Source organism: Podarcis muralis, chromosome Z (genome assembly GCF_964188315.1).
Source record: "Podarcis muralis chromosome Z, rPodMur119.hap1.1, whole genome shotgun sequence".
Classification (NCBI taxonomy): domain Eukaryota; kingdom Metazoa; phylum Chordata; class Lepidosauria; order Squamata; family Lacertidae; genus Podarcis; species Podarcis muralis.
Window position 1 is genome coordinate 14526646 of NC_135673.1, and position 25387 is coordinate 14552032.

Genomic DNA, 25387 nt, shown 5'->3' on the forward strand with positions numbered 1-25387 from the left:
AATCGTGCCGCGCACCTGCGCAGACACAGTGCTTTGAGTTGCGGGCATTTCACGTTACGGACGGGCCTCCAGAACAGATCCCGTCCGTAAGACAAGGTACCACTGTCCTAAACTTCATGCACTTGAAATGTGACTTATTAGTAATAAGCTGTTATGCCAAAACTGACAAGTATATATGACCCTACCCGGACACAGGGCAAAGTAAAAGAGCGCTAATAAGTTAGGTTATCAGTTGGCTGATCCCCACAGGTCACTGCAGGTTACCTGGGTGCAAACCCCACCTCTGTGTTTTGCCCTGTGCCAGCTGCCTTGACATCCGTGTGCTTATGAGCAAGCTTCCTGTTAATTAGCACCATGCCCTTCTTTGTATTTGCTGACCCTCTTTTTTTCCCCTTGCCCTTCTTCTTTTCTTCCAGGTGCAGCTCCAAACTTTGGCAGTAAGTAGAAAATGAAACTTGAAACTCTGGGATTTGACGTGTTCGGTGCATGGTCCCTGTGCACGTTCCTTGATGGGGAGAAAGAGCGGCTGTTTTCACTGTCCATTAGCACCTTCCGGGCAATATGTCTGCTCCTCTAATTGTGCCTCATTTCCCATCCTGTCAAAAGAACCTCCTTTGACTTCAGTAACCTCATTGTCTCTGCTGCTCTGGCATGTTTTCCCCTCCCCATGAGGTTTGTTAGAACAGCAGAAGGGAAGGAAATAAAAGTGTGTGCGTGTTACCAAAATCACCAGTGGATGCCGTGAACTTTTCCCCTCAAGTATCACAGGCAGGACATTAAGTTCTCGCTGCCTCTAGGAGAAAATTGTGTTAAGATTTTTCAGCTACAGAATCTGGTCTCTTTCACTTTCATTAGACTAAGGTGTGCCGTGGTGTGTGTGTGTGTGTGTGTGTGTGTGTGTGTGTGTGTTTGTGTATTAAGAGGAAGATATATCGGGACATTTCAGCTGAGTATATGGACCTACTTTTTCCACACAAATAGTTGAACTATGGAATTCACACTCACAAGATATAGTAATAGTCACCAACTTGGATGGCTTTAAAAGAGAATTAGGCAATTTTATGGAGAATTAAGCTGTTGATGGCTACTACCTCCGCTGGCAGAGTCAGTATGCCTCTGAATGCCAGTTGCATTGGACACAATCCATTGGGTTCAAATAAGTGGATAGCAATCAATCCCATGCTCACAAATGAGCTCAATAATACTTACTTCTGAGTAGGCATGCATTGGATTGTACCGTAAGTGTATATTGTTAATATGGCCCAAGATACTGCTGGAAAGGCTTGGTACTTTAAATATAACTTGAGAAAAAGTCCTGAGAAAACTATCCTATGGTTTCTTTCTCCTCTCCCCATCCCAATCCTTATTTTTGTTTTGTTAGCAAATGAACGATCAAAGCGAGTTACTACCACTAAAGCTACTACCACTACAACTCCCAAAACCACTTCCACCACCACCACTACTACTACTACCACCACCACCACCACTACTACTACCACTACTACCACCACCACTGCTGCTCCTCCTACTACTACCACTACCACTGCTGCTCCTCCTATTACTACCACTACCACTGCTGCTCCTACTACTACCACCACACTTGTTACAACTCAGCAGCCAGGTGGGTGCCAAGCTGTAGTTTGCTAGGCACAAGCTCCTCATCCCCTTACTTGCTCATGTAGATCTACTAGAGCTGATTCTGCTGTTCAGTCTTCCGTCGCCCCCTCCCTTCTGCAACAGCTTTGTATGCTGCTTCACTATGTTAAGTAGCAACAAATAATGCCATAGAAGGATGACTCTAGCCTCACTAGCTTGCCTCTTCACTTGCCTTGTAGGTGTGGATTGGGGTACGTGGGGGGGGGGGATTACATTGTGCTTCTGCTCAGTTCTTTCCATTTGTCAGCAAAAGTGCTTGTTTGTTTTCAGACCTAATTAATACAGAGAAGGGCACTGGCAGGACAGCACACATTAATAATGTGCAGCTTCTTTTCCTTTAGGGCTGCAGCTGCAGTAACGCCTTAAAAAATGGGTGCTATGATGAGATGGGTGAAGGGGTGGGTGCTCTGGTGATGTGGCAAAAGGGCAGGTGTTCTGATAAGGTGAGCGAAATAACAGATGCTCTGATGAGGTGCAGGGCCACAGGTTAGCCACCACAATTTAATGTATCTAGCTATCAGTCTGAAACAGTGCCTCTGGTTCAAGTACCCATTTTGACCGTGAAGTTCATTAGGTGGCCAGTCATTCCCTCTCAGCCTTACCCACTTCACAGTGACACCTCCTAGATCTTCTTGGAGAACACTCAAGATATAAATATAAAATATAAAGTAATATCCCACGATCCTTTGAAATGCCCAGGAGTTCTGTAGCAGTAACTCTGAGTTGTACTGTTGACATGTGAACATCATTGATTAAAATTTGCCCTCGCCAGTTAGTCAACTGAAACCTGAGCTGATTAATCTACAAGTTGAAGTGGTTAATTTTATAGCCCTGCTAACTCAGGAATTATCTATGAGACGTTATACAGATGGTTATACTGTGCTTTATACTGTGCTAGTCTTTTCCTAGGGAAGAGTTTCAAACACTGCTGAGAATCTTTCTCTGTACTTTCTCTTTTAATGTGCGTGTGTGTGTGTATGTGTATGATTCTTTTGTACCCTCTGAGCAGCCACTGTTAAGCAGCCAGCTGATCTCCCTCCTTCTGTGTCTGTGCAAGAGGCAGAGATAAAAACAGGTATATTTTACAGATAGCTTGATGCTCCTAGTTCCTTAGCTAGTGCTTGCTTTTCTGCAGTACACCCAAAAGCAACAATAAACCAACCAAGGCAGCCCCAGACTGCATAGTATGGGAAACAGAGAGACCTTCCCATTGCCAGCCATTTTCTGGGTTATCTTGTTGTTTAAAAAAAGCAAATGCAGCTTCGGAAGCTATTTCATTAGACCAATGGTGGTAAGGAGGAGGTGCTTAAGCCTTTATCTTCCCCTATCCCTGCTTTTTGCCTTTCAAGGAAAAAGAGCTATCTATTGGCAGAGGTGGGTATGGGGGCCAAGGACTCATAGAGTCATATAAAGGTTGATCCCTTACAGAATATGGGGCACTACACCTCCAACCTCAGCCACCCTACACCTGCCCGTTTTCTTATTTATAACCAGTCCAGGGGGCAGCAGAATTGTCTGCCAATTTCCTCCTCCTTACTCACAGTTTTGCCCTTGCAGAACTCAGCAGGGAGGAGGACGGAGACAATACTAGTTTGCTTTGCCTGCCTTCCACTCTAACTAGTCTCAGTGGGCATCAGCCACTACTGAACCAGAGGAGTTGTGGTGGTAAGAAGGCACATGAGGGCAGGCAGAGGTTTCTGAGACAGTGCCTCACTCACCCTCATGGACCAGCCTTCATTGCTGATAGCCCTGCTAGGTTGCTTAGGCACTAGCACCTGCCTGGGGGAGCCAGGCACTGGTACCGACCCTGGCCCCAGCTGCTCCCATCTCCATCTCTGCCATTCGCTCATGCTTGCCTGATTGCAATGTAAAACCATCCATGAATGTCACCGAGACACAAGGCTAAACATCTCAGGATAAAGTGAATTAATAATTCCCCCTGTTCTGTAAAAGCTGAGCCAGTGGAGGTGTGTGTGAATGACTAAAAAGCAAAATGCCTCCGGGGTGACTTTTTATTGTGACTCTAATTAAGCCCTTGCCAATTTGACGGGGGCTGTCATGGTACTCTGATTTAACGCCCTTATTAATATCAATTGGCTTCTGTCTCCCATTTCAACAGGACACGATCTGTTATCCACCTTTAAAGTGTGGCTTAAAAAAAATGAAAAAAGTTTTTTTTTTAAAAAAATGAAAAAGTATATCCCTCTAAATTGTTTATGATCCAGCCATACTGGCAAGAAAATTACGTTTCTGTCGTTTCAGATTTTTCAGCTGAACACACTTCTTGACCCCGTCTCCTTCCACATTCCTCCTTAGGTTACTTAAATTGAGTTTTGGTTTTTGTTTTTTTGTTTTGTTTTTCAAATTAATCCCTTTTCTGCCACTCCTTTTTATATTTTTGAGCAGAGACTGATAGCCCATAAAATTGATGTGGGGAAAGTACTGGCTGCCGAGTAAATTCTTTTGTCAGCGTTAGAGATAGGGGAGAAATTTGATTAGGTTCTCATTTAAAGCCAAATTTATCAAATTTTCAATTTCTGAAACAATACAATAACCAAAACACAGGCATCCTTCAAAATTCATAATTATATAAAAAAAAATTGCCAGGCAGTTCTACAACCAAATAATATTTACACAAATGCATATGTTAGGGCAAAGTGTGCCTAAAAATAAATATATTAATGAGATAAACATATAAAAACGCATCATATTGTGAGAAATTGCTTGCAGAAATGCCTGTATTAGTCAAAACTACATATAAAAATCTGTTCTAAGGGAAATTCACACTAAAATGCTGGGGGAAATTCCATTAGGGGTTTTAAAAAGAAAAATTGCAAATTGCTGCAGAAACGTTGGAGAGCCAAATTTAAGACTGGGAAAAAGAAGAAATTGATTATTCCATCCGTTGTCAGAGATGACCAGATCCTTGCATCCCTAGTCAGAGGTGACAGGATCCAAAGGTCTCTCTTTGTGACTTCCCACATGCTACTTGTGGATTGAGCATTAATAGCACTTGATTACATTCTGGGAGCAGGTGTAGGCAATTCATATTTTGCCCAGCAACCCAGCTCTTTCCTGGTGTTGGTGTTGCTGGAGTGTGCAAGAAGAGACGCATCCTTGTGCATCATGGGATATGGCATGGGTACATTTGGCAGGGAATTGTGGCTGAGCCACTGCCCCTCCTTGATATACATGGCCGCTGCTGTGGCATATGAAACATATAGTTCTTTTGGGAGGGTGCCACCATGTTTCTGGGGAAAACTGGAATCCATTGGGTTCCACCATGGTTCCAATGACTTAATCATCATTGTAGGGTGCACTGTCCACCACATCAGCTCAGGAGGCTTCTGGGAGTGCACATTTCCCCTGTTCTGTAAAAGCTGAGCCAACAAAACCTCCATGGATCAACAAAGCCTTTGCTAGATTCTGCTTAGTTTCTGTGGCTGAGCTGGGCCTCTCTGGAATCAGATTCTGGATTCCCATTTCTGGGTGTCTAGTGGCATTCAGAAGCTTGTGGTCTCATCTACTTCCATCTACAGGCAGCTTTAGGGTATGAGCAGAGTTTGTGCAGGTCCAGATGGCCTCACTACAAAGGGAAAGACTTTGCTATAGGGAAGTCAGAGTGGATTTTCATCACCTAAAGCACCTGGTGTAATATTTCTTGAGCCATCCATAAGACCCAAGTAGCAATGCTTTAAATCCCTAGCATAATACAGCTCTCCTATATTGCTTTTGCAAGAAACAACCAGCTCTTCTGGCGTGGCCCCCTTGCAAGCCAGCTCCTCCCCGGCCAAGACTGATGCAGGAACTGAAGGTAGGAAATACTCTGCTGAGACAAGCTGTCATAGCTAGCGCCCCACTGTCTCGGGGTGATGCTTAGGAGCTGCTTCAGCATATAGTAGAAATGGAGGAGAATTTTGATTCAGTTTGCATTTAAAGGTGAAGGGTTGTTGCCAGTGCTAATCCTACTCAGAGTATACCTATTGAAAATAATGGACATGCTTAACTTCTGTCCATTCATTTCAGTGGGTCTGCTTGGAGTTGGCTAGAACCCGAACTCACAATTAACACTTTCTGAAAGGACACACAAACCCAAAGGTAGCCATCCTTCGGAATTCTCACTTTTCCAAATTTTGCAAGATGGCTTTCCGGCCAAGTAATGTAACAAAAATGTATATACCAGAGGTAAAGTATGCATATAAATGCATATATTTGTGAAAACAATATACGGAAATGCATTGCTTTAGGAGAAATTGCATTGCTAAAAAAGTGCATATTGGTTGAAATTGCATCGGATATTAGGAGAATTTTGCACTAAAATGCTGATGCATTTTCATTAGGGGTTGGGGAATTCACAAACTGAGATAGAAATGTAAAGAACTGAAATTCAGATAGGAAAAGTGAGAAGCTGAAGTTGACATATTTGGCCACACCTGATAACTATTAGGACACCTGCTTTGCTTTCCATGTGTTAACTCTTGCTTTCCACAGACACCCCCCCCCCCCCAAAGTGCAGGGCTTGATTCTTTTGTGTGGTTTCAACTGTGCCCTGCACACACAGATGGTGAGATGGGATTGAACCTCAGGGTTTTGACAGATGCATCTAAGGAGAGTGGTGATTAATCGCAGAAGTGACTGTTCTCAGCTCACTACTGTGGTGATATGAGAAGGCCATGGAAACCAGGCAGTTGTATATAGTTTGTATATAGTTGCTTGTGCAAAGAGAAACCAGTGTGGTATGTAGATTAGAAGTTGTTTAGACTAGCATAGGGCAATTCCCAACACCCAGTCTGTTGTTTGTTTTCTGCTTGCCTGAAATGTGCATGACTGACATTGGTTCACAGAGACCTAAAAATCACCGTTGGGGTTGTTTATTTATTTATTAAAGTATCAGCAATGATACCCGCCCCTTGCCCTTCCAAGTTTGTGCTATGGCGCTTTCTGTTCTAGGACAAGAACATGAGAAGCTTCCTTACACCAAGTCAGACAATTGGACCCATCTAGCTCAGTATTGTCTACACAGCCTAGCAGCAGCTCTCCAGGGTTTGAGGCAGGAAACACTTCCAGTCCTACCTGGATATATGTCAGGGATTGAAACTGGGACCTTCTGTGTGCAAAGCATATGCTCTGCCACTGAGCTACGTGGCCCCTTTCCAAATAAGAACACAAGGAGCTGCTTTGTAGTGAGCCAGACCATTGGTCAACCAAGCTCAGTATTGTCTACACAGCCTAGCAGCAACTCTCCGGGGTTTGAGGCTGTGGCCTCTGCTGAGGGTTGAACCTGGGACCTTCTGCATGTAAAAAAAAAAAAAAAGAGCAGAAGGCAGAAAAGCTCACTGTCCCCTGGTGTAGGTAGACATGACTGTACAAGGAAACAGTTGCATCATCTATATTGAGCACTGTCTTGTAAGAAAGGAAGGACAAGAATCCAATCCGGTGGAGAGGGAACAGGGCTGGCCCTCCCAGTAGGCAAAGTGAGGCAGCTGCCTCAGGCGGCATAGGTTGTGGATCAGGGAGGAGTCAATAATAAGGTGTTTTAAGGCCACTGCTGTGTGTTCCACACTGCCTTCTCTATATGTCCTCAACTCACCTGATATACTCACCTTGGAGGCAGTAATGGCAGACTCTGTCCCATTGCTGCTAATCTTGCAGTAAGGTACAACTGACATTATGGTCAGTTCTTATACAAGGAAGAAACAGGTGAGTGGGCACCATCTTGTTTCTGCAGCTCAGGTAGCAAAATGCCAGGGGTCCCCCCTGCCCATCTTAGGCTTTAAAGAATTGTTTTTGCAAAGGCATAAAAAATTACCAGCATATGGTCACATCCATAGCATGCATTTAAAGCACATGACTCTCCCCCTCCCCAAATCCTAGCAACTGTGGTTTGTTATGGTGCTGGGAATTGTAGCTCTGTGTTCCCAGGGTTCTTTGGGAAAAGCCATGTGCTTTAGTTGTACGGCGTGGATGTGACTCAGTCTCAGGCCATATACACACCATTTATTTAAAGCACATAATTCCCCCCCCCCCCCAAGAATCCTGGGAACTCTAGTTTACCTCTCACAATTCCCAGCAGCCTTAACAAGCTACGCTTCCCAGGGTTCTTGGTGCACATGTGCTTTAAATGTATGGTGTTTATGCAGACTAGGTCACTATCTCTCAAACTCCATCTCTACCTCTCTCTTTACCCATCCCAGCTATACGTGAATTCTGCTTCTAAGTAGTCTTTGGGAGTCTTTTACAATAAGCCACAGTACTGCCTTAAAATGAAATATTCTTTCCAACTGCTGAAACACCAAGCTGTTAGGAGCTCAGCGAGACCAGTCATGAAACCCAAGCCTGCGCCAAGGGAGCCTCCCAAAAACATCCAAGGTAAGGTCTGACATTCATAGCCAACGTCAAGAGGGCTGGTGGGCATCAGGCAGGCAGGAGTTTTATTCTCGGCTTGCTCCAAACAATTTCAACTGGAGTGTGAAGCCTGTCATAATAGGTAGCCTTTCACAAATACCTATATACAAATCGACATTGACCTCCACTCTTGCAGCCAGTATGGCTCTGAATACCTGTTTCTGGGAATTGCAAGTGAGGAAAGTGTTGGTGTTGTACTCAGGTTCTGCTTGTTGTCTTCCCACTGGTTGACCACTGAGAGACTGGACTATAGGGGTCTTTTGGCCTGATCTAGCAGCCAGGCTCTTCTTATGTGCTTGGATTGGAATGCTGTGTATCGTTCTGGGTGTCATGATTTTGAAAGGGTATTGTAGAGCTGGAAAATGTACAGAAAAGGGCAACAACCAAAAATGATGAAGGGGATGGAGCAAGCTGCCTGACAAGGAAAGGTTGCAACATTTGAAGCTTTTTAGCTCAGGAGGGAAAGGCAAAATAGGTGGAGCATATTGGAGGCATACAGAAAGTGGACATGAAGATGTTCATTCCCTCTTGCATAATGTTAGATACTACAAGGTTATTATCCAGTGAGGCTTAATGCTGGGGGAAAGGAAAGTAAAGGTAAAGGGACCCCTGACCATTAGGTCCAGTCGTGACCGACTTTGGGGTTGCGGCGCTCATCTCGCTTTATTGGCCAAGGGAGCCGGCGTACAGCTTCCGGGTCATGTGGCCAACAGGACTAAGCTGCTTCTCACGAAACCAGAGCTGTGCATGGAAACACCGTTTACCTTCCCACTGGAGCGGTACCTATTTATCTACTTGCACTTTGACATGCTTTTGAACTGCTAGGTTGGCAGGAGCAGGGACCGAGCAATGGGAACTCACCCCGTTGCGGGGATTTGAACCACTGACCTTCTGATCGGCAAGTCCTAGGCTCTGTGGTTTAACCCACAGCGCCACCTGCGTCCCTTACCTTTGCTTAGTGCATAGCTAAATAATGGAGTTTGCTCTAAGGTGTAGTGGTGACAAACAACCTCATTGTCTTTAAAGGCAGGGTAGAAAAATCATGGAGGAACATGGTAGCGCATGGAGTTCTTATAGGTGAACTTGAACTGCCTTATTTAGAAAAACAAACTTACTAAATGTTATACTCTAAAACTTAGAAAGAAAGGGAGGGGGTGCTTCTCAAGCTGACTGCTTGACAGCTTTTTCGTGACTATTAAGTCCATTTCTGGTTTCATTAAGCCTACCCCTCAATCTCAAAACATAACATAACAAACATGGGAATCTGCCTTATACTAAGTCTGGTTACCCCAGTATAATCTACTCCAACTTTTCCCAAGTGGTGCTCTTCAGATGTGGTTGGATTCCAACTCCCATCAGCCTCAGCCAGCATGCCCAACAGCCAGGGTGGTGGTTAGTGGATTGCAGCAACATCCTGGGGGGGTGGGAGGAGGAGAACCAAGTTGGTGAAGCTTGGTCTACTCTGACCAGCAGTGGCTCTCCGGAGTCTCAGACATCTGGTAGCTGATCTTTTTACAACAGACCTAGAGGGATTATATCTGGGGCCTTCAGCATGCAAAGTGCATGCTTTGCCATCATGCTATGGACCCCTCCTCCTAAGCCCCTTTCCTCAGACCATCTGCGAGGGAGAACAAACAGCACTGAGTGCAAAAAGGTGGCATAGTTGTGGCACAGCCAGTTGCTGAAACATGGGATGAAAATGCTTTAATTAGAAGCTCCTTTACCCAGGGCATCCAGGATCACCGCCCCTCCCACAAGCCAATCAGAGGGCGAGAGTAATTAGGCTAATATGCCATCCTGGTTTGACACAGTTAAACCTAATTAGTTGATCCTGTGATTGTTAACCCTTCTTCTCCCACATCCCCTTAAGCCTTAAGGGCTAAGCCAGCTCAAGGCTCCAGAAAGCTTTCCTCTCCCGGTTGGTTCAAACCTGGATGTCAAGTTGCAAAAGTGAAAAGGGTGGAGAAAGAATAGCTTTTAAAAATAAGATATAAAGGAAAGAAAAATGGCTCAGTGGCACCTGTGCAGAGCAGGTGGGGGAATAAACACAGGTAGAAATGTGACGTTAGCAGACATTTCTCTTGCCACGATTCTCATACATTCATTAACTATATATATATATATATATATATATATATATATATATATATATATATATCCTGCTTGCTTGCTCGAAAGAAAGCCTCTAAGTGAGTTACAAATGCTCTACCAATGAGCAGATGCTCTACTTCTGAGTCCTGCATCTGAGTGCACAATTCCTTGAGCCTTGCTCCAGGTTCCCCCACTAAAAAGGTAGAGGACCCCTGACAGTTACATCCAGTCACGGATGACTCTGGGGTTGCAGCGCTCATCTTGCTTTACAGGCCAAGGGAGCGGGCGTTTGTCCACAGACAGTTTTTCCGGGTCATGTGGCCAGCATGACTAAGCTGCTTCCGGCAAACCAGAGCAGCACACGGAACTGCCGTTTACCTTCCTGCCAGAGCAGTACCTATTTATCTACTTGCACTTTTTTGGCGTGCTTTCGAACTGCTAGGTTGGCAGGAGCTGGGACCGAGTAACGGGAGCTCACCCCATTTCGGGGAATCGAACCGCCAACCTTCTGATCAGCAAGCCCAAGAGGCTCAGTGGTTTAGACCACAGCACCACCCGTGTCCCTTTCCCCCACTAAGGCTGATATAATTAACAGGGATGTGTGACAGGGTCTTTTTGGTGGAGGCCCAACAGTTGTGGAACTCCCTTCCATGTGAGATCACTAATGTCCTTTTAGGCAGGCAGGTCAGGCATTTCCATTCTGCCAGGTTTTTAATATGTGTGAATTTTATCTGCTTATGTTCTTGTGCCCCCACAACTCATGTTTTATGGTGGCTGAAATTGCTATTTTTACTTATTTATTATTATTGTAAATTTGAAGTGCAGTTTTATTGTCCCGCAGGCACTTCTTAGAACCAAGAGGTGATATAGAATGGTTTAATGAATAATTAAGAGGAAATAAAATAAGAGGCTCCATGCCCTCACCCAAAATTCTTCCACCCCCCTGCCAAAACTTGAGGGATCAGACAGGGTATTACTTGAGTGGCAGAGAAATTCCCCATTGGCACAATTTTGACTCTTTTTGTTGGGCTTGGCAGACAGATGTTTATTTCAGCACCCCAGCTGGGGAGTCTGGAGTTTTATGTGCTGTAACATCCCAGCTTTTTAGTCCACAAGCGCCCAACAGCAGGATTCAGAGCAAAAGAACTGCCAGGCTCTGATCACTAGATGATCAAATACAACACAGAGACAAGGATTGGCAGGACAGTTGCTATGGCAACGTCCAGGTAGTAAGGCTTTCTTTGCCCTCCCGTGGATTGGAGCCACCTGGCTCAGAAGGTGTCCCATGGTCCACCTGTTTCAGAGCTGTCAGGGGTCAGAGGGATATCAAGTCTGGTTCATGGCTCCGTGCTGCTTTAATTTCCTCTGATCTCGGAGGCTGTGTGAAATGAGGACAAGGGCTCCGGGCACAAAGGCATGGCATCCATTGGCCAAACAGAGAAGCTGGCATACTTGGAAGACAGAAACCGTAACTGCTGGCGGCTTTGCAATCCCTGCAGATGCCAGTTATTTTGCCCTGCAGTCATTTTGGGAGTCTTACATGGGAACATAGCAAGCTGCCTTATCTTAAGTGAGGCCATTGGAAAATCCAGCTCAGCATCACCTATGATGAGGGGAATCAGCTTTCCAGGTTTTCAAACAGGGGGTATTCCAAGCCCTAACTGGATATACAGTGGTACCTCAGATTACAGATGCTTCAGGTTACAGACGCTTCAGTTTACAGACTCCGCTAACCCAGATATAGTACCTTGGGTTAAGAACTTTGCTTCAGGATGAGAACAGAAATTGCACGGCTGCAGCAGGAGGCCCCATTAGCTAAAGTGGTACCTCAGGTTAAGAATAGTTTCAGGTTAAGAACAGACCTCCGGAACGAATTAAGTTCGTAACCCGAGGTACCACTGTACTGGGGGTTGAACCTGGGACCTTCTGCATGTAGGCTAGATGCCTATCACTGAACTACAACAATAAAAAAGAAAGCTAAGAAGAGATGTACTCCAGAGAGGTTGGGCCTGCATGAGATAGCTCAGTTGGTAGAGCATGAGACTCTTAATTTCAGGGTCATGGTCGAGCCCCACATCAGATTTCTGCATTGCAGGTGGTTGGACTAGATGACCCTTGTTGTCCCTTCCAGCTTTACAATACCATGAGTACATGATTGTTCCCAGAAACCAGAGCCACCAGCTCTGGTGCCCAATACTCCCCAGAAATTCTCTGCCACCCAGGGATAAGGGAGAAATTTGGCTCAGTCAACGGCAAATGTGCCTAATTTGAATGCCCTGAAACAAGTCACAGACTGAAGCAGCCATAGAAATTGTGCAGCGTAGTGCTCCAGCCGAGTAATGTGTACAAAAATGCATTTACCATAGTAAAGTGATCCAGTGGAAATACTACATACAAAATGCATTGTGTTGGAGGAAGTTGCATTGCAAAACGTACATACAGTGGTACCTCAGGTTACATACGCTTCAGATTACAGACTCTGCTAACCCAGAAATAGTGCTTCAGGTTAAGAACTTTGCTTCAGGATAAGAACAGAAATCGGGCTCCGGTGGTGCGGCGGCAGCAGGAGGCCCCATTAGCTAAAGTGGTGCTTCAGGTTAAGAACAGTTTCAGCCTAAGAACGGACCTCTGGAACGAATTAAGTATGTAACCAGAGGTACCACTGTATTAGGCAAAGCTGCATATCAGGGGAAATTTGCACTAAAATGCTGGTGTATTTTGGAGAGGACTTAAAAAAACAACAACCTGCAAACTGATGTGGGAATGCAGGGAACTGAATATAAGATTGGAAGAATTAGAATCTCAGAGAAATCAAGACTAACAGATTTGTCTGTTCCCTTTCCATCTCTCCAGAAAGCCTAATCCCCACTGGATTGAGCACCTTTAAAACAACAACTCTTGCGCAGTTGTGTGCAAACAGCTATGCCTGCTTCCCCTTTGCCTCCATCCATATGGCCTGCCTTGATTCTTCCTAGCCCACCCCTCATTCTCTCTCAGCCATCCCAGGGGCAAAACTAGGCTTTATTTCACCCAGGTCAAAGATCCAGTTTCGTACACACACACACCCCATACACATTTGCATACACACACACATAGGCGGGCAGCCTCAATGGTTCCCCTCTAGAGGCTTCACCTGGGACAAAAAAAAACCCAGCTAGCGCGCGCGCACACAAACACACACACACACACACCCCAGCTCTGGCAATTCTTTCGTACTGAACTGAATAACAAGCAAAGTTTCTGGGGTATATGAATATGGCCATCTTCATCATCATCATTATTATTATTATTATTATTATTATTATTATTATTATTTTAGCAACTGGAAGACAAAATGCTGCCAGCTTCTCCTTAAAAGAAAACCAGCCCAAGACTACCCAAAAGATCAGGCTCTCTCTGCACGGCTTGCAACAGTTAACAAGGAAATGCGATGGAGGGGAAAACCTTCACCCCTAATATTTTGGCAGGAGCCCAGATCAGCTGTCAAGCTACACTTCTCCAGAGAGGAGGCTGGCAGAGCTAAAGGAAAACACAGTGATCCTTTTAGCTGACAGGCGCTGGGGTGGAGCAGGTGTGCAGCTCTGCTGGGCTCTTTTTGGGTTGCAAAGTGGTGCTCCCTCGAGCCGTCCTGCCAGCTGCTTTGCACGCCGAAAGAGCTGAAGCTTTGAATCTCATCCAGTCCAGAGTCCCTGCACATGCATAGGGGGCAAAGTGTTCACAAGAACGCTTAGTGGAGTTTAATTGCCCCTTCAAAGCATCTTAAGCAGTTGTGAAAGGGGAAGGCTAAAAGGGTTGGCTTCCCCCATCCTTCCAAAGAGCAATTTTATGGATTTGTATTCCATTTGTATTCAATGGGTGAGTAACAGCTTGGGACTGAACTTTGGTACCCATGAGAAGGGAGAAATTTGATTCAGTTCCTATTTCAAGACAATTTTATCAAATTCTGTTTCTGAAACAATATGCAGAACAAAACTCAGCCTTCCTTCAAAACCCGCAGTTCTCTGCATTTTGTAGTGCAGTTCTCCAGCCAAGTAATGTGCACAAAAATGTGCATACTGGGGTAAAATGTGCAATAAAATGTGTAAAAGTAACATTCAAAAATACATCAAAATAGGGGAAATATGCTTTGCAACCATATATTTGTCAGGCAAAAAAATTGCATACAATAGGGTCTGTATTTTGATAAATTCACACAAAAATTCTGATGAATTTTAATGAGAAACTTTAAAAAGAAAGAGAGAGAGAGAGAGAGAGAGAGAGAGAGAGAAAGGAAGGAAGGAAGGAAGGAAAGGAAAGGAAAGGAAAGGAAAGGAAAGGAAAGGAAAGGAAAGGAAAGGAAAGGAAAGGAAAGGAAAGGAAAGGAAAGGAAAGAAATAAATGGCAAACTGATGTGCAAATGTGGAACACTGAACTTAAGACGGGGGGAAATGAAAAACTGCCATACCTCCTTGTTCCCTTGGGAAACCAACTCACTTGGATTTTGGAGTCTGTATATGTATCTATATATTTTCCCCAAGCAGAATTGAAACTATGCCTCGCAGTGAGTCTTGCCCTAGATCTTCTTGACTGATTGACAGGTCCGTCCTAAGAAGAAAAGGGAGGGGGAGAAAAATTGTTGCCACAAGGGAAGGGCGAGCTCAAAAGCTTTCCCCAAGAACTGCCAGATGCAAAGCAGGGTGTTTGATAGAGTGACAAGTAAACGGCTAAGCTACTGAGTCTAGAAAGGGTCACGTTTTGGAGCGCTGCAAATCTCTGCAGTGGCAGTGATGGTGGTGATTACAAGTGGGACCTGCAACAGAACCTTGCAGTGTTGAGCGCTCCTTTTCCAGGATACTCCATTCCATCCCCATCCCAGTTGTTGTTGTCTATTTAATTTATATACAGCGCTTCATTTTAAGACCGCCCACCCACACATTCTCCAACAGTCAACTAGCATGCCATATCAACTGAGCATATTCAGTCCTTGGTAGTTTATGTTGGACTACCTGCCCCCTCCCTCGTTTAGGGTTCCCACCTTAAATACTTTTTGTCCTGCTGCACACCTAGCAGATCTCACAAAGTGTGCTGATATCACCCTCTAGTGCTACGTAAGGATCTATGCTAAGAGAAGGTGTACGTTGTTTATATTATCCTCGCTCTTGATGGTAATGATGTTTTTCAACAACATGGTGCTGAAAGCAACCTACTAAGGAATATCATACAGTCATAGCTTTTGTTCCAGAGGATCAGGCTGAAATGCCTTGCACAGGCATAGGCAAACTTCGGCCCTCCAGATGTTTGGGACTACAATTCCCATCATTCCTAGCTAACAGGACCAGTGGTCGGGGATGATGGGAATTGTAGTCCCAAACATCTGGAGGGCCGAAGTTTGCCTATGCCTGGCCTTGCATAAAAAAGAGCAGCAGAAACAAAAAAGTAAAACACCAAACATTAAAAATGCAGGGCAAGCAATTCACAATTAGAGTTCCCATGAAACGTATGCTTCAGCCCAGTACAGATGTATGAGGCACGTAAGATGGATTTGTCTATTTCTGTTCCCTCAGTTTCCAGGTTTTCCAGTCTTAATTCGATCCTCCACATTCTTGCACAGCAAATCACTTTTTTTTTAATTTAAAGAAAAATGCTCATGCTTTGAAAAAATAATGAAAATTCATCAGCATCTTAGAGCAAATTTCTCCTAATAAACACATTTTTGCATGCAATTTTGACTCGTTTGTACATTTTTGCAAGTAATTTCCCCTAGTATAATACATTTTAGTATGTCATTTTCAATGCTATATTAATTTTTATGCACATTTCCCCATAATATAATATGCATTTTTGTAAACATTGGTTGGTTGGAGAATTTTATCATGAAGTTTGGAGAGCATGAAGTTCTCATATTATTTTGCAAAGTGCCTTTAAATGTGAACTGGGTGTGTGTGGACATTAGGCTCTCAGAAATGTTTCTAAGGTGTGCATGGGAGGGACTCAAAGTAATCCAATATTATTATGTTAAAAAATTCAAAAGGAACTCTAAGCATGCTGAAAAGAGACAAAGAATGTCATAGAACTGTAGAAGGAAGCTCTGGGTGCACACTGTTCAGGGCTCGGCCTCTTCTCTCTCAACCTCAACTCACTCACTCTCTCAGCCTTTGCATATTAGCAGTCAGCTCAGCTCATCCCTCCACAGAAAAGCTCTGTTTCCAAAGCACGGCAAGGAAGATGATGCAGTCAGTTTCTCAGTTCTAGGAAAGGTGGCTGCGCTTCTTCCTCTTCTTCTATCAATTTAACCTTCACAACAGCAGTCTTCTTTACCTGATCATTTCTGGGGGGCTTGGCCCCGCCCCTCAGCAATCTTTGGGGACTTGGCCCCTTCTTCCCTCACTCTTCCAGGATCCCTAGGTGGCCAAGAGGTCCTGTGTGGGCAAGGGAGTTCCTCCACACTGGTGCCATCACCAATAAGGCCCTTCTCTGGGCTCTCATTGACTTAAATTCCTGGAAAGGTAGGATACAAAACAGGTGTTCACCAGTGGGTGGGAAGGGAGGAATGTTTAGAAAGAAGTGTTCTTTGGGGCCCAGCTTGTCAAGGGCTTCTGTGGTTAAAAAGAGTGCCTCATATTGGACACAGGAAGCCAATCGGCAGGGTATGTCAATGAGCAAGTCTCAGAGTGATGTCTCAACCAGTCAATCCTCCATTTGCACTCTGAGAAACATCCAACCTGCCATTTGTTAGTGGCAGTGTAAAACAGAATAAGAGCTGAAAGATGTAACACTTCTGGATGGCAAAGGTGACCAACTGCAGTCCATGTGCATATTCACTTTGGACAGTATCTTCCATGTCTTCCAGTTCAGACATTCTTATCATTCAGATTTACTCTGTCCACATTTCTAAGGGCTGTCAGTTGGAGTATGGAGGGTAGCTCTTTACTTCATTAGCATTTGCTTCAATGGGTGGCTACCAGCTTTAAAAATGGATTCGACAAATTGATGGAAGTTGAGTGGCCAACAACAGCTGTAAGGACAACCAAATAAAACCTCTGCCTGTGATGGGTGAGTCATGCTGTGCTTGGAAGTACCAGACAGAGGCACCCAACTGTCCTCTGTTGGAAACAGAAGACTAAGACAAATGGAACTTGGTCTGAGCCAGCAAAGCACTTTGTAACATTAGAGACAAAGGTATTCTCTATGTTGTTTATCAAAGTGGCTAGGGAGGACTAGTGTGAAGGGACACCACCTAAAGGTGGCTGTAATGACTTGGAGCATCTTATGGAACTCCTGCATACTATGTATACAGAATGGGCCTCAAAGGTAAAGGGACCCCTGACCTTAGGTCCAGTCGCAGACGACTCTGGGGTTGTGGCGCTCATCTCGCTTTATTGGCCGAGGGAGCCGGCATACAGCTTCCGGGTCATGTGGCCAGCATGACTGACCTGCTTCTGGCGAACCAGAGCAGTGCATGGAAACGCCGTTTACCTTCCCACTGGAGTGGTACCTATTTATCTACTTGCACTTTGGTGTGCTTTCGAACTGCTAGGTTGGCAGGAGCAGGGACCAAGCAATGGGAGCTCACTCCGTCGCGGGGATTCGAACTGCCAACCTTCCAATCGGCAAGCCCAAGAGGCTCAGTGGTTTAGACCACAGTGCCACCTGGGCCTTATCTCTGATTAAATGAGGGGTGATTCAAACCCAATACCCCATATCAGGGGTCAGTGTGATTGAGCAGCTGCTAAGGCCCACATGTCATCCTAGCAAGTGTCTCCAGAGCCCCAGGCTCCTTACTGTCACTGAGGAACCGGATAATGGAGTCCCAGCTCCCATCAGCACCAGCCAACAACACCAGCAGTCACGGATTATGGGAGCAGCAGTCCAGCAACAATTGAAGGATGACAGATTCCTCACCTCTGGCTTAGAGAACATGCTAATGGGGAAGCTAAGACAATAACTTTACTTCTGCTCAGGGAGAATAAATACAGGGAATAATTGACACCACTCACAAACTTGCAGGTTTCACTATCTGCACACATTGTGTTTTCAGGAAATCATTTATTAGGTGAGCGTTCACATAATGAGATAACGATTTCCACTGATTCCTATGGGGAGATTTCTAATGCATTCCCAAACATAGAATTTTGACCCCTAAACATCAAAATACCTCAGGAAAATCTGCTGAAACCTTACAAAAGGCAAACAAGGAAGGACAAAATGCTCTCTTACTTGTCTGATCGCTCCCTGTCCCTCCCAGTATGGTTTCTGGCAAAACAGCTGCCTTGGACCAACAAAACACAAAAAAGTAAAACTTCTTTAAGGCTGCTTATATGTTTGCAGCACTACATGCAAGTCTGACTGCTTGGATATCTGAATCTGCAGTGTGTATAGGAAGGTTTGGGTACCAATTCCTTGTGTTTGGATAAGTGTTTTTTTGCTGTTGTATAATAAGCATTTTGATAGTGGAACCTGTATTTACCATTAAGTGCAGTGCCACCTAGTGGCTACACCATGCAAAGACACTGCATCTCTGCCTGCTTGCCCGCTTCAAGCAGGGAAAATTGAAATACTTTATTGTCACTTGTACAACTTGTATACGTGAGAAAAATAACAGCAGCCTCCCACTCACTTTGATCCCTCTTACTGGAAAGTGATGCAGTGGGTTGCAGAGGACAAGCAGCAGGCAGTTGTGGCAGTGGAAAAGCCTATTCTACCTATTGCCAAAGAACCTGGGAATCTTCTGCTAGTTGCCCCCTTATCAAGGATGCCAACCCTTTTTATGCCCTACTCATTGGGAAGTTTTCCTCTGCAAGAACCATGGAAATGATGGAGTAGTGGGAGCTTGTGCAGGAGAATGAATCTGTGGTTTGCACCAATTCTGGACAAAAGACTATGGACAAATGAACTTGGGCTGTGAGCCCATGTGCTTTAAGTGTGCTAAATGTGCTTTAAATGTAAGGTGTGACGTAGGCTAGATGGACTGTTGATGGAATCCAGTATATTTGCCACCCTCCCAATGTGAGCTGGGGCTGATGGGAGTTGTAGTTCCAAAACATCTGGCCCCAGGTTGGAGAAGGCTGGTGTATGGCAAGTCATATGAATGTGGGGGACAAGGGGTATCCTTGAGCAGCAAATTTCCTGAAGTCAGCAGATTTTCTCATGCAATTTGCCAGCCCTGAATATCCTTAGCAAGCTGGATGGCTGCCAGTGACCAGAGTTGGGACAGGCATCACTTTTCCAAGAGCTTGAGATCTGGGTAGTAAATAATGCTGGTAGTTGGGCAAGGGGGGGGGGCGGGGAGGCGAGACTGATGAAACATCTATATGCGCTCTCTCTCTCGCTCTCTCCTTGGGAAAATGATTTGCGTCCCACAAGGGCCTCCTCCTCTGCTCTGAGCATGTTCGCCTTCAACAGCTTTGTAACACAAACAGCTGCAGCAGCCTGAGTATTGCGATGCAATTCTGCATTGGCACAAACCTCGCTCCGTGGGGCACGCAGAACTCTTTGGCAGTTTCCTCTGCCCAGCAGCTCTGCCATCACCGTAGCCCCGCAGAGATACTGGCACCCTCTGGGCTTAATTTTTTTTTTTAGAGGACTCTTAATGTGATTGCCGCAGTAATTGAAAAGAGTGTTTAGGGGAGGTGTGTTTGGATAAGGCGACTTGAGGTAAAGGAGGACGGCCAGGCTGCTGCTGGGCCTTGTGGATTTCATATGGTGCAGTCCTTCCCCCACCCCCACCCCAATGCACAGCCATCTGCGCAGAGCCTCAAAGCGTGGCACCCCTGTTCCGCTGCCCAGCTTTGCTGCCTTCTCCCCAGCCTCTGGGGGCAGGGAGGGACCAGCAACATCTCCCCTCCTGCTGAATTAATGAGAGGGGAGGCATTCCAATACCCAGCTTTGTCACCAGACAGGAGGGGGAGATCTCGCCCATCTGCCTGGCAGTGTGACCGGGCTTTGCACTTAAGGGAGAAGCCAGTCCCTGAGCAGGAGGAGGGCATTCAGAAAGGATTTCCCTCCCTGCCTGGCACGGGAGACTTACAGAGTATTCCCCCCCCCCATCTTGCGGGCAACAGCAGGGTGTTTCACCTCCAGTCCTGAAAAGCATCATTCCCTCTTCTGTGCAAATGTGATTCCTGGCCTCCACTGTCTATGGTTATCCTAGTTACAGTCCACACTGGGCCTCTGGGACCTAGCTGTTTTATATAGGTTTGTAACCCATAAGGTTTGTGTGCCCACCCCCCACTGCCCTGCACAGGACATACTTTTCTGTTGCCCACCGTCAAAAGTCCCTCCCATCTGCAAAATGCAGGTGTAAATCTATTTTGGAAGTTTGTTTCTTCACTGTGCATTTAGACACCTCTTAGGATAACATAACCAAATTCTGCATGATGGTTTTCATCTATGCTTGGATAACCGTGGGCACCATTTTGAATTGAGATGGCAGAGTGAACTTTTCAAAACTGTACTGGTGGCTTTTGGTTCCTCAGAATTCCTAAGCAGCCCCAGGTACAAACCTGCTAATGATAAATAATAGAAAACTCGATCTTTGACCAACTTTCCCCAAACTGTTGCCTTCCAGCTGTTTTCAGTTTTCAGGTGTTTTGGCTGTGCTGGCTGGGGCTGATTGAAAGTTGCTGTTCAAAACATCTGGAGGGCACCAGGTTGGGCAAGGCTGGCCTAGAACCTTCTCTAAGGAACAATAAGTATTAAGTCCAACCCTTGACTGTCCATTTCATGGCTGCTCTTGGATCCACTTTTACAGCATGAATTGTGGCCTGGTGGGATTCCTTGCAACACAAGTCTGATGGGGCCAACCTCTGAAAATCCCCATGCCTTTCAGAGTTGTGTAGAGAACAGGGGAATTTCCCAAGTGTAACTTCTCCCATTTCTGACCAACAGGCCATACAAATTTTCTCTTCTCAACTTTGAAAGACCCTTTGCTCTTCTCCTGTTTGGAATCTGGACAGGAATGAGGAGCCTGTGGCTCTTGAGATGTTGTCAGACTCCAACTTCCATCAGCCCTAGCCAGCATAAGCAACAGTTAGGGAGGATGGGAGTTGGTCCAACAAACTCTGGAAGGCTACAAGTTCCTCGCTCTTGCTTTAACTGTTAAATCAGAACCATTTTGAGAAAGGCTTTGATTGGGGTTCCAGTCACTTCTATGCATAGCCAAACGGCAGAATTCACCAACACAAGACATGGCAATAGCCACCATGTTTTAATGGCTTAAAAAGAGGGAGAGAGAAATTCAGGGAGGGCAAAACTACCAGTGCCTAGGTACCAGTTCCATTTATCAGGGACTAAATGCCTCAGAACAGCAGTTGCTGAGGATCACAACTGGGAGAGAGTGTGTTGCACTCCTGCTCTGCTTGTCAGCGTCCCACGTGCATCTGATTGGCTGCTCTAAGAAAGAGGATGCTGGTCTAGATAAGCCTTTGATCTGATCTAGCAGCCAGGCTCTCCCTACTAATCTTCCTTCTAGCCCTGTTGGACCAGAAGCTGAGAATCCACCCCACCCCTCCCTATTTATCCATTGTTTGTGTATTTGTCTTTCATCTCAAACGCAGCCCCTCCCAAGAGCAAAACGGGTCATGGCGCTGCCAAAAAGCACGGCAAGAAATCAGGTAATTTTCTGATGGCGTGCTGAGAATTGGCTAGTGCGCTTGGTTGAAAGTAGTCACCTTATTGTCTAGCTCGCCTGCTAGTGGGTTTTGTTTTGCTTTGCTTTGTTTTGTATAAATCTATAGCTAATGAGAGTGCTCCCTCCCATGCGTTGAAAAATAGGTCTAAGCACGTGCTTCCCTTGAAATAATTGAGAGAGAAACTAAACAGGAATTCCCATTTCTTAAGGAGACTTTAAATTTACTACTACACCCTGTGAGTGACAACTTTACTCAGGTTTAATCCTTTCCTCCTCAGCTGTGTCCTGATGGAAATCTCTTCCCGCAGCCACCCACTGCTACATTAAGCCTTGGGAGAAGGTGGGGGAAGAATCTCATTGATGTGCATAGCAGTTTCCATCATAGGATCATAGCTGGGGTGGAAATAACAATAACAATAATAATTAATAATAATAATTTATTATTTATACCCTGGCCATCTGGCTGGGTTTCCCCAGCCACTCTGGGTGGCTTCCAACAAAATATTAAAATACAATAGTCCGTCAAACATTAAAAGCTTCCCTAAACAGGGCTGCCTTCAGATGTCTTCTAAAAGTCTGGTGTTCTTTTCTTTGGCATCTGCTGGGAGGGCGTTCCACAGGGAGGGTGCCACTACCGAGAAGGCCCTCTGCCTGGTTCCTTGTAACTTGGCTTCCCGTAGTGAGGGAACCGCCAGAAGGCCCTCGGTGCTGGACCTCAGTGTCTGGGCTGAACTATGGGCGTACGCTCCTTCAGGTATACTGGGCCAAGGCCGTTTAGGGCTTTAAAGGTCAGCACCAACACTTTGAATTGTGCTCAGAAACATACTGGGAGCCAGTGTAGGTCTTTCAAGACTTGTGTTATGTTGTCTCGGCAGCCGCTCCCAGTCACCAGTCTAGCTGCCACAAAGGAAAGGGTAAAGCACTCCCCCCATGGGCTGCAGTCCTGAATAATAACAATAACAACAATCCTGGTGTTGTTGCTAATGATGCTTTTCATTCCTACATAGTCTGAGTCTAGAAAGGTTCAAGGCAGCACAAAGTCTTTTCCAGCAGGAGTAGGTAGATGTATTTTAGTTTGTGTGGCAAACATGTTTAAAGTAAACATGTTGACAGTTTCCAACCTCTTGGGTTGTTGCAGCGATAACAAGCAAAAGATGCTTGTGCCGCTTTTCAGACTTAACAACTTTATTACGGTGTATTTTTTTCCTAGACTAGACTCTACAGCAGTGGTCCACAAGTTCATTCAGTTGTTGTGTGCCTGTAAAAAATACAATTAAAAATCTTACAGCATCTAGCACAGCACCTTACCGTTGTTGCAACTGGCAGACAAACTGTTAAGTGATCTGCCAAGACCTTCAGCAAGTGGTTCAAAAGTGGTGCAAGGGAGGGAGAGGAAAGTTTGTGAACCACGGCTCTAGAGCAAAAGTGAAGAAGCTGTGGCCCTCCAGATGTTCCACTTCAGCTCCCATCAGTCCCTGCAGTCAGCATGGTCAGTGATCAGAGATGGTGGGAGATGGAGTCTAGCAACATCTAGAAGTCTACAGATTTTCCACTCTGTTTGAGAGTTTGCTGTATCAGATGACTGGAGCATTCCACACATGGGTGGGTGTTACGAAAAACAGTGAAGTCATAGGAAAATGAATTGCAAAACAACAACAACAACAACAACAACAACAACAACCAGTCCCTGACAACCACCTTGACGCTTAGGTGTATGTAAAATAAGCACAGGAGCTTTTCATGAAACAGTTATGCTGTGAACCCAAACAACCTGGCATTGCTACATTAACTTACACCTTTAATAGGATTTTAAAAAGCCACCTGTTTTGATTTAGGCCACCCACAGATTATATAATTTAATGCTTGCTGTTCAGTGAGGACCATGGAAGCAACAGGAGGGTAATGAAAGGAGAGTTGGGGTTGCAAAGGAATGACTGCAAGTCTAATGCAGCCTATCAAGCCACGTTTTTAAAAGGATAGATTCATAGAGGAGACAGCGCTATCAAGGGTTTTAGGCAGGGTAGCTAAATGGAGCCTCTATGTACCATGTCAGTATACCCACCTCTCTCTGAGCACCAAATTCTGGAGCAGACTGCATGTGACGGCTGTTGCCTCCATGCCCTGCTTGTGGGTTACCCAGAAGCATTTGATTAGCCACTCAGGGGAAGCAGAGTGTTGGATTAGAGCAGGCTTCTTCAACCTCGGCCATCCAGATGTTTTGAGACTACAGTTCCCAGCATCCCTGACCACTGGTCCTGCTAGCTAGGGATCATGGGAGTTGTAGGCCAAAAACATCTGGAGGGCCAAGGTTGAGGAAGCCTGGATTAGAGAGACCTTATTCTGATCTACTGGGGCTCTGTGTCTTTATGATCTTCAGCCTATAGGACCCCATCTGCACTCTACAATTAAAGGAGTATTGTACCACTTTAAACAGTTGTGACTTCCCACAAAGGATCTTTGGAAGTGTTAAGGGTGCTGAGGATTGTAAAGAAGCTCTATTGTAGTTCATAAGGAAGCTGTTTTCCACTTGTACAAAAGGAGGTGGGAAAATCAGTCTGGCTTTGGGCCTGACTACTGTGTATGTATGGATGAGCCCCATGAAGGAGGTCTGTAATGTGATGGCACTTTCAAGAGTCAGACTTCGGGAGAAGAAGATGGCAAAAATAGTCACTGTGTGGCAGGGGGCGAAATCTGCCTGTTACTGTGCTGAGACAGGATTGTGGTGGTGTGTCGCTGTGATTGTTATAAGTTGGTCTGTGTCCTGCTAAACCTGCTTCTCTGTAGCATTGAAGGTGTCACCTGTATGGGTCAAATAGGGGGAGGCAAAAAAAAAGTGGTGTCTTTTCATCTTCCCAAGAATCTCCCAAGATGTCCAAACTCATCCGGCTCAAATCTGGCTCCATCCCACTGGCACCTGTTGAAACGTTTAAAGGTAAGTTGAGAAACTGGGAGCAATTCAATGGTTGGCATTGAGTGTTGTCTGAAATTAATGGATCCAAGTTCATCCTGTTTGTTGATCTCATTGGGTCTACTCTGAGTAGGACAAGCATCGGATGCAGCCCAGGATGACTCTGAAAAGTTGCAAGTAAGTTGGAATTAAACAGTGATGACCGGTCCTACCGTTAGGCAAATGGCAGCTATTTCCCCTGAGCCCCTGGCCAGAGATGTGTGTGCCCCACAAACTTGTCATGCAACTCCCCTCAACTAGCCCGCTGCCTTCAGGTGTGCCACTTGTTCCGGCATAGTCTTGGTGATATCAGTGGGGGCATCCCTGAGAGAAACAGCCTGGTTTCTTCAGGCTCTATTTTCCTTCCTTTGCTGTATAGTGTGGAGGGGGGAAAGCTCTGCCTCTTGAAACTCATTGGTGCTTTGCCTGTCCATCACTTGCCTGCTTCCTCTTCATGTCCGTGTGCCTTTGTCATTCTCCTGCTTCTTTTGCTCCATTCATTGCAGAATCAATCTTGAACTAATGACTCCAGCTAAAAGTCTCAACTGGAGAATGCATGCCTACCTTGTGTGTCTAGAATGTCATCATCTGCTCTCCCTCTGAAGGAATGGACGTGCACAGAATAAGCTATCCTTGCTAAACTGTGAGAGGGGATTGTGACCCCAGCTACTTTGCTTGGG

At 45.4% G+C, this 25387-nt stretch overlaps 1 protein-coding gene across 5 annotated transcripts in view; it reads left to right on the forward strand.

Annotated features, from left to right (window-relative positions):
- NTNG2 (netrin G2) overlaps positions 1 to 25387 on the forward strand; it is a 123710-nt gene that overhangs the window by 82070 nt on the left and 16253 nt on the right. For 2 of the 5 annotated variants that reach the window (XM_077922117.1, XM_077922118.1), the window contains exons 5-9: positions 417 to 437; positions 2666 to 2731; positions 5396 to 5470; positions 7954 to 8025; positions 24618 to 24692. In XM_077922117.1, coding sequence (XP_077778243.1) covers positions 417 to 437; positions 2666 to 2731; positions 5396 to 5470; positions 7954 to 8025; positions 24618 to 24692 — 309 coding nt within the window. The remainder of the gene's footprint in view (positions 1 to 416; positions 438 to 2665; positions 2732 to 5395; positions 5471 to 7953; positions 8026 to 24617; positions 24693 to 25387) is intronic. The other 3 variants (XM_077922119.1, XM_028715920.2, XM_028715921.2) reach the window with 3 other exon arrangements.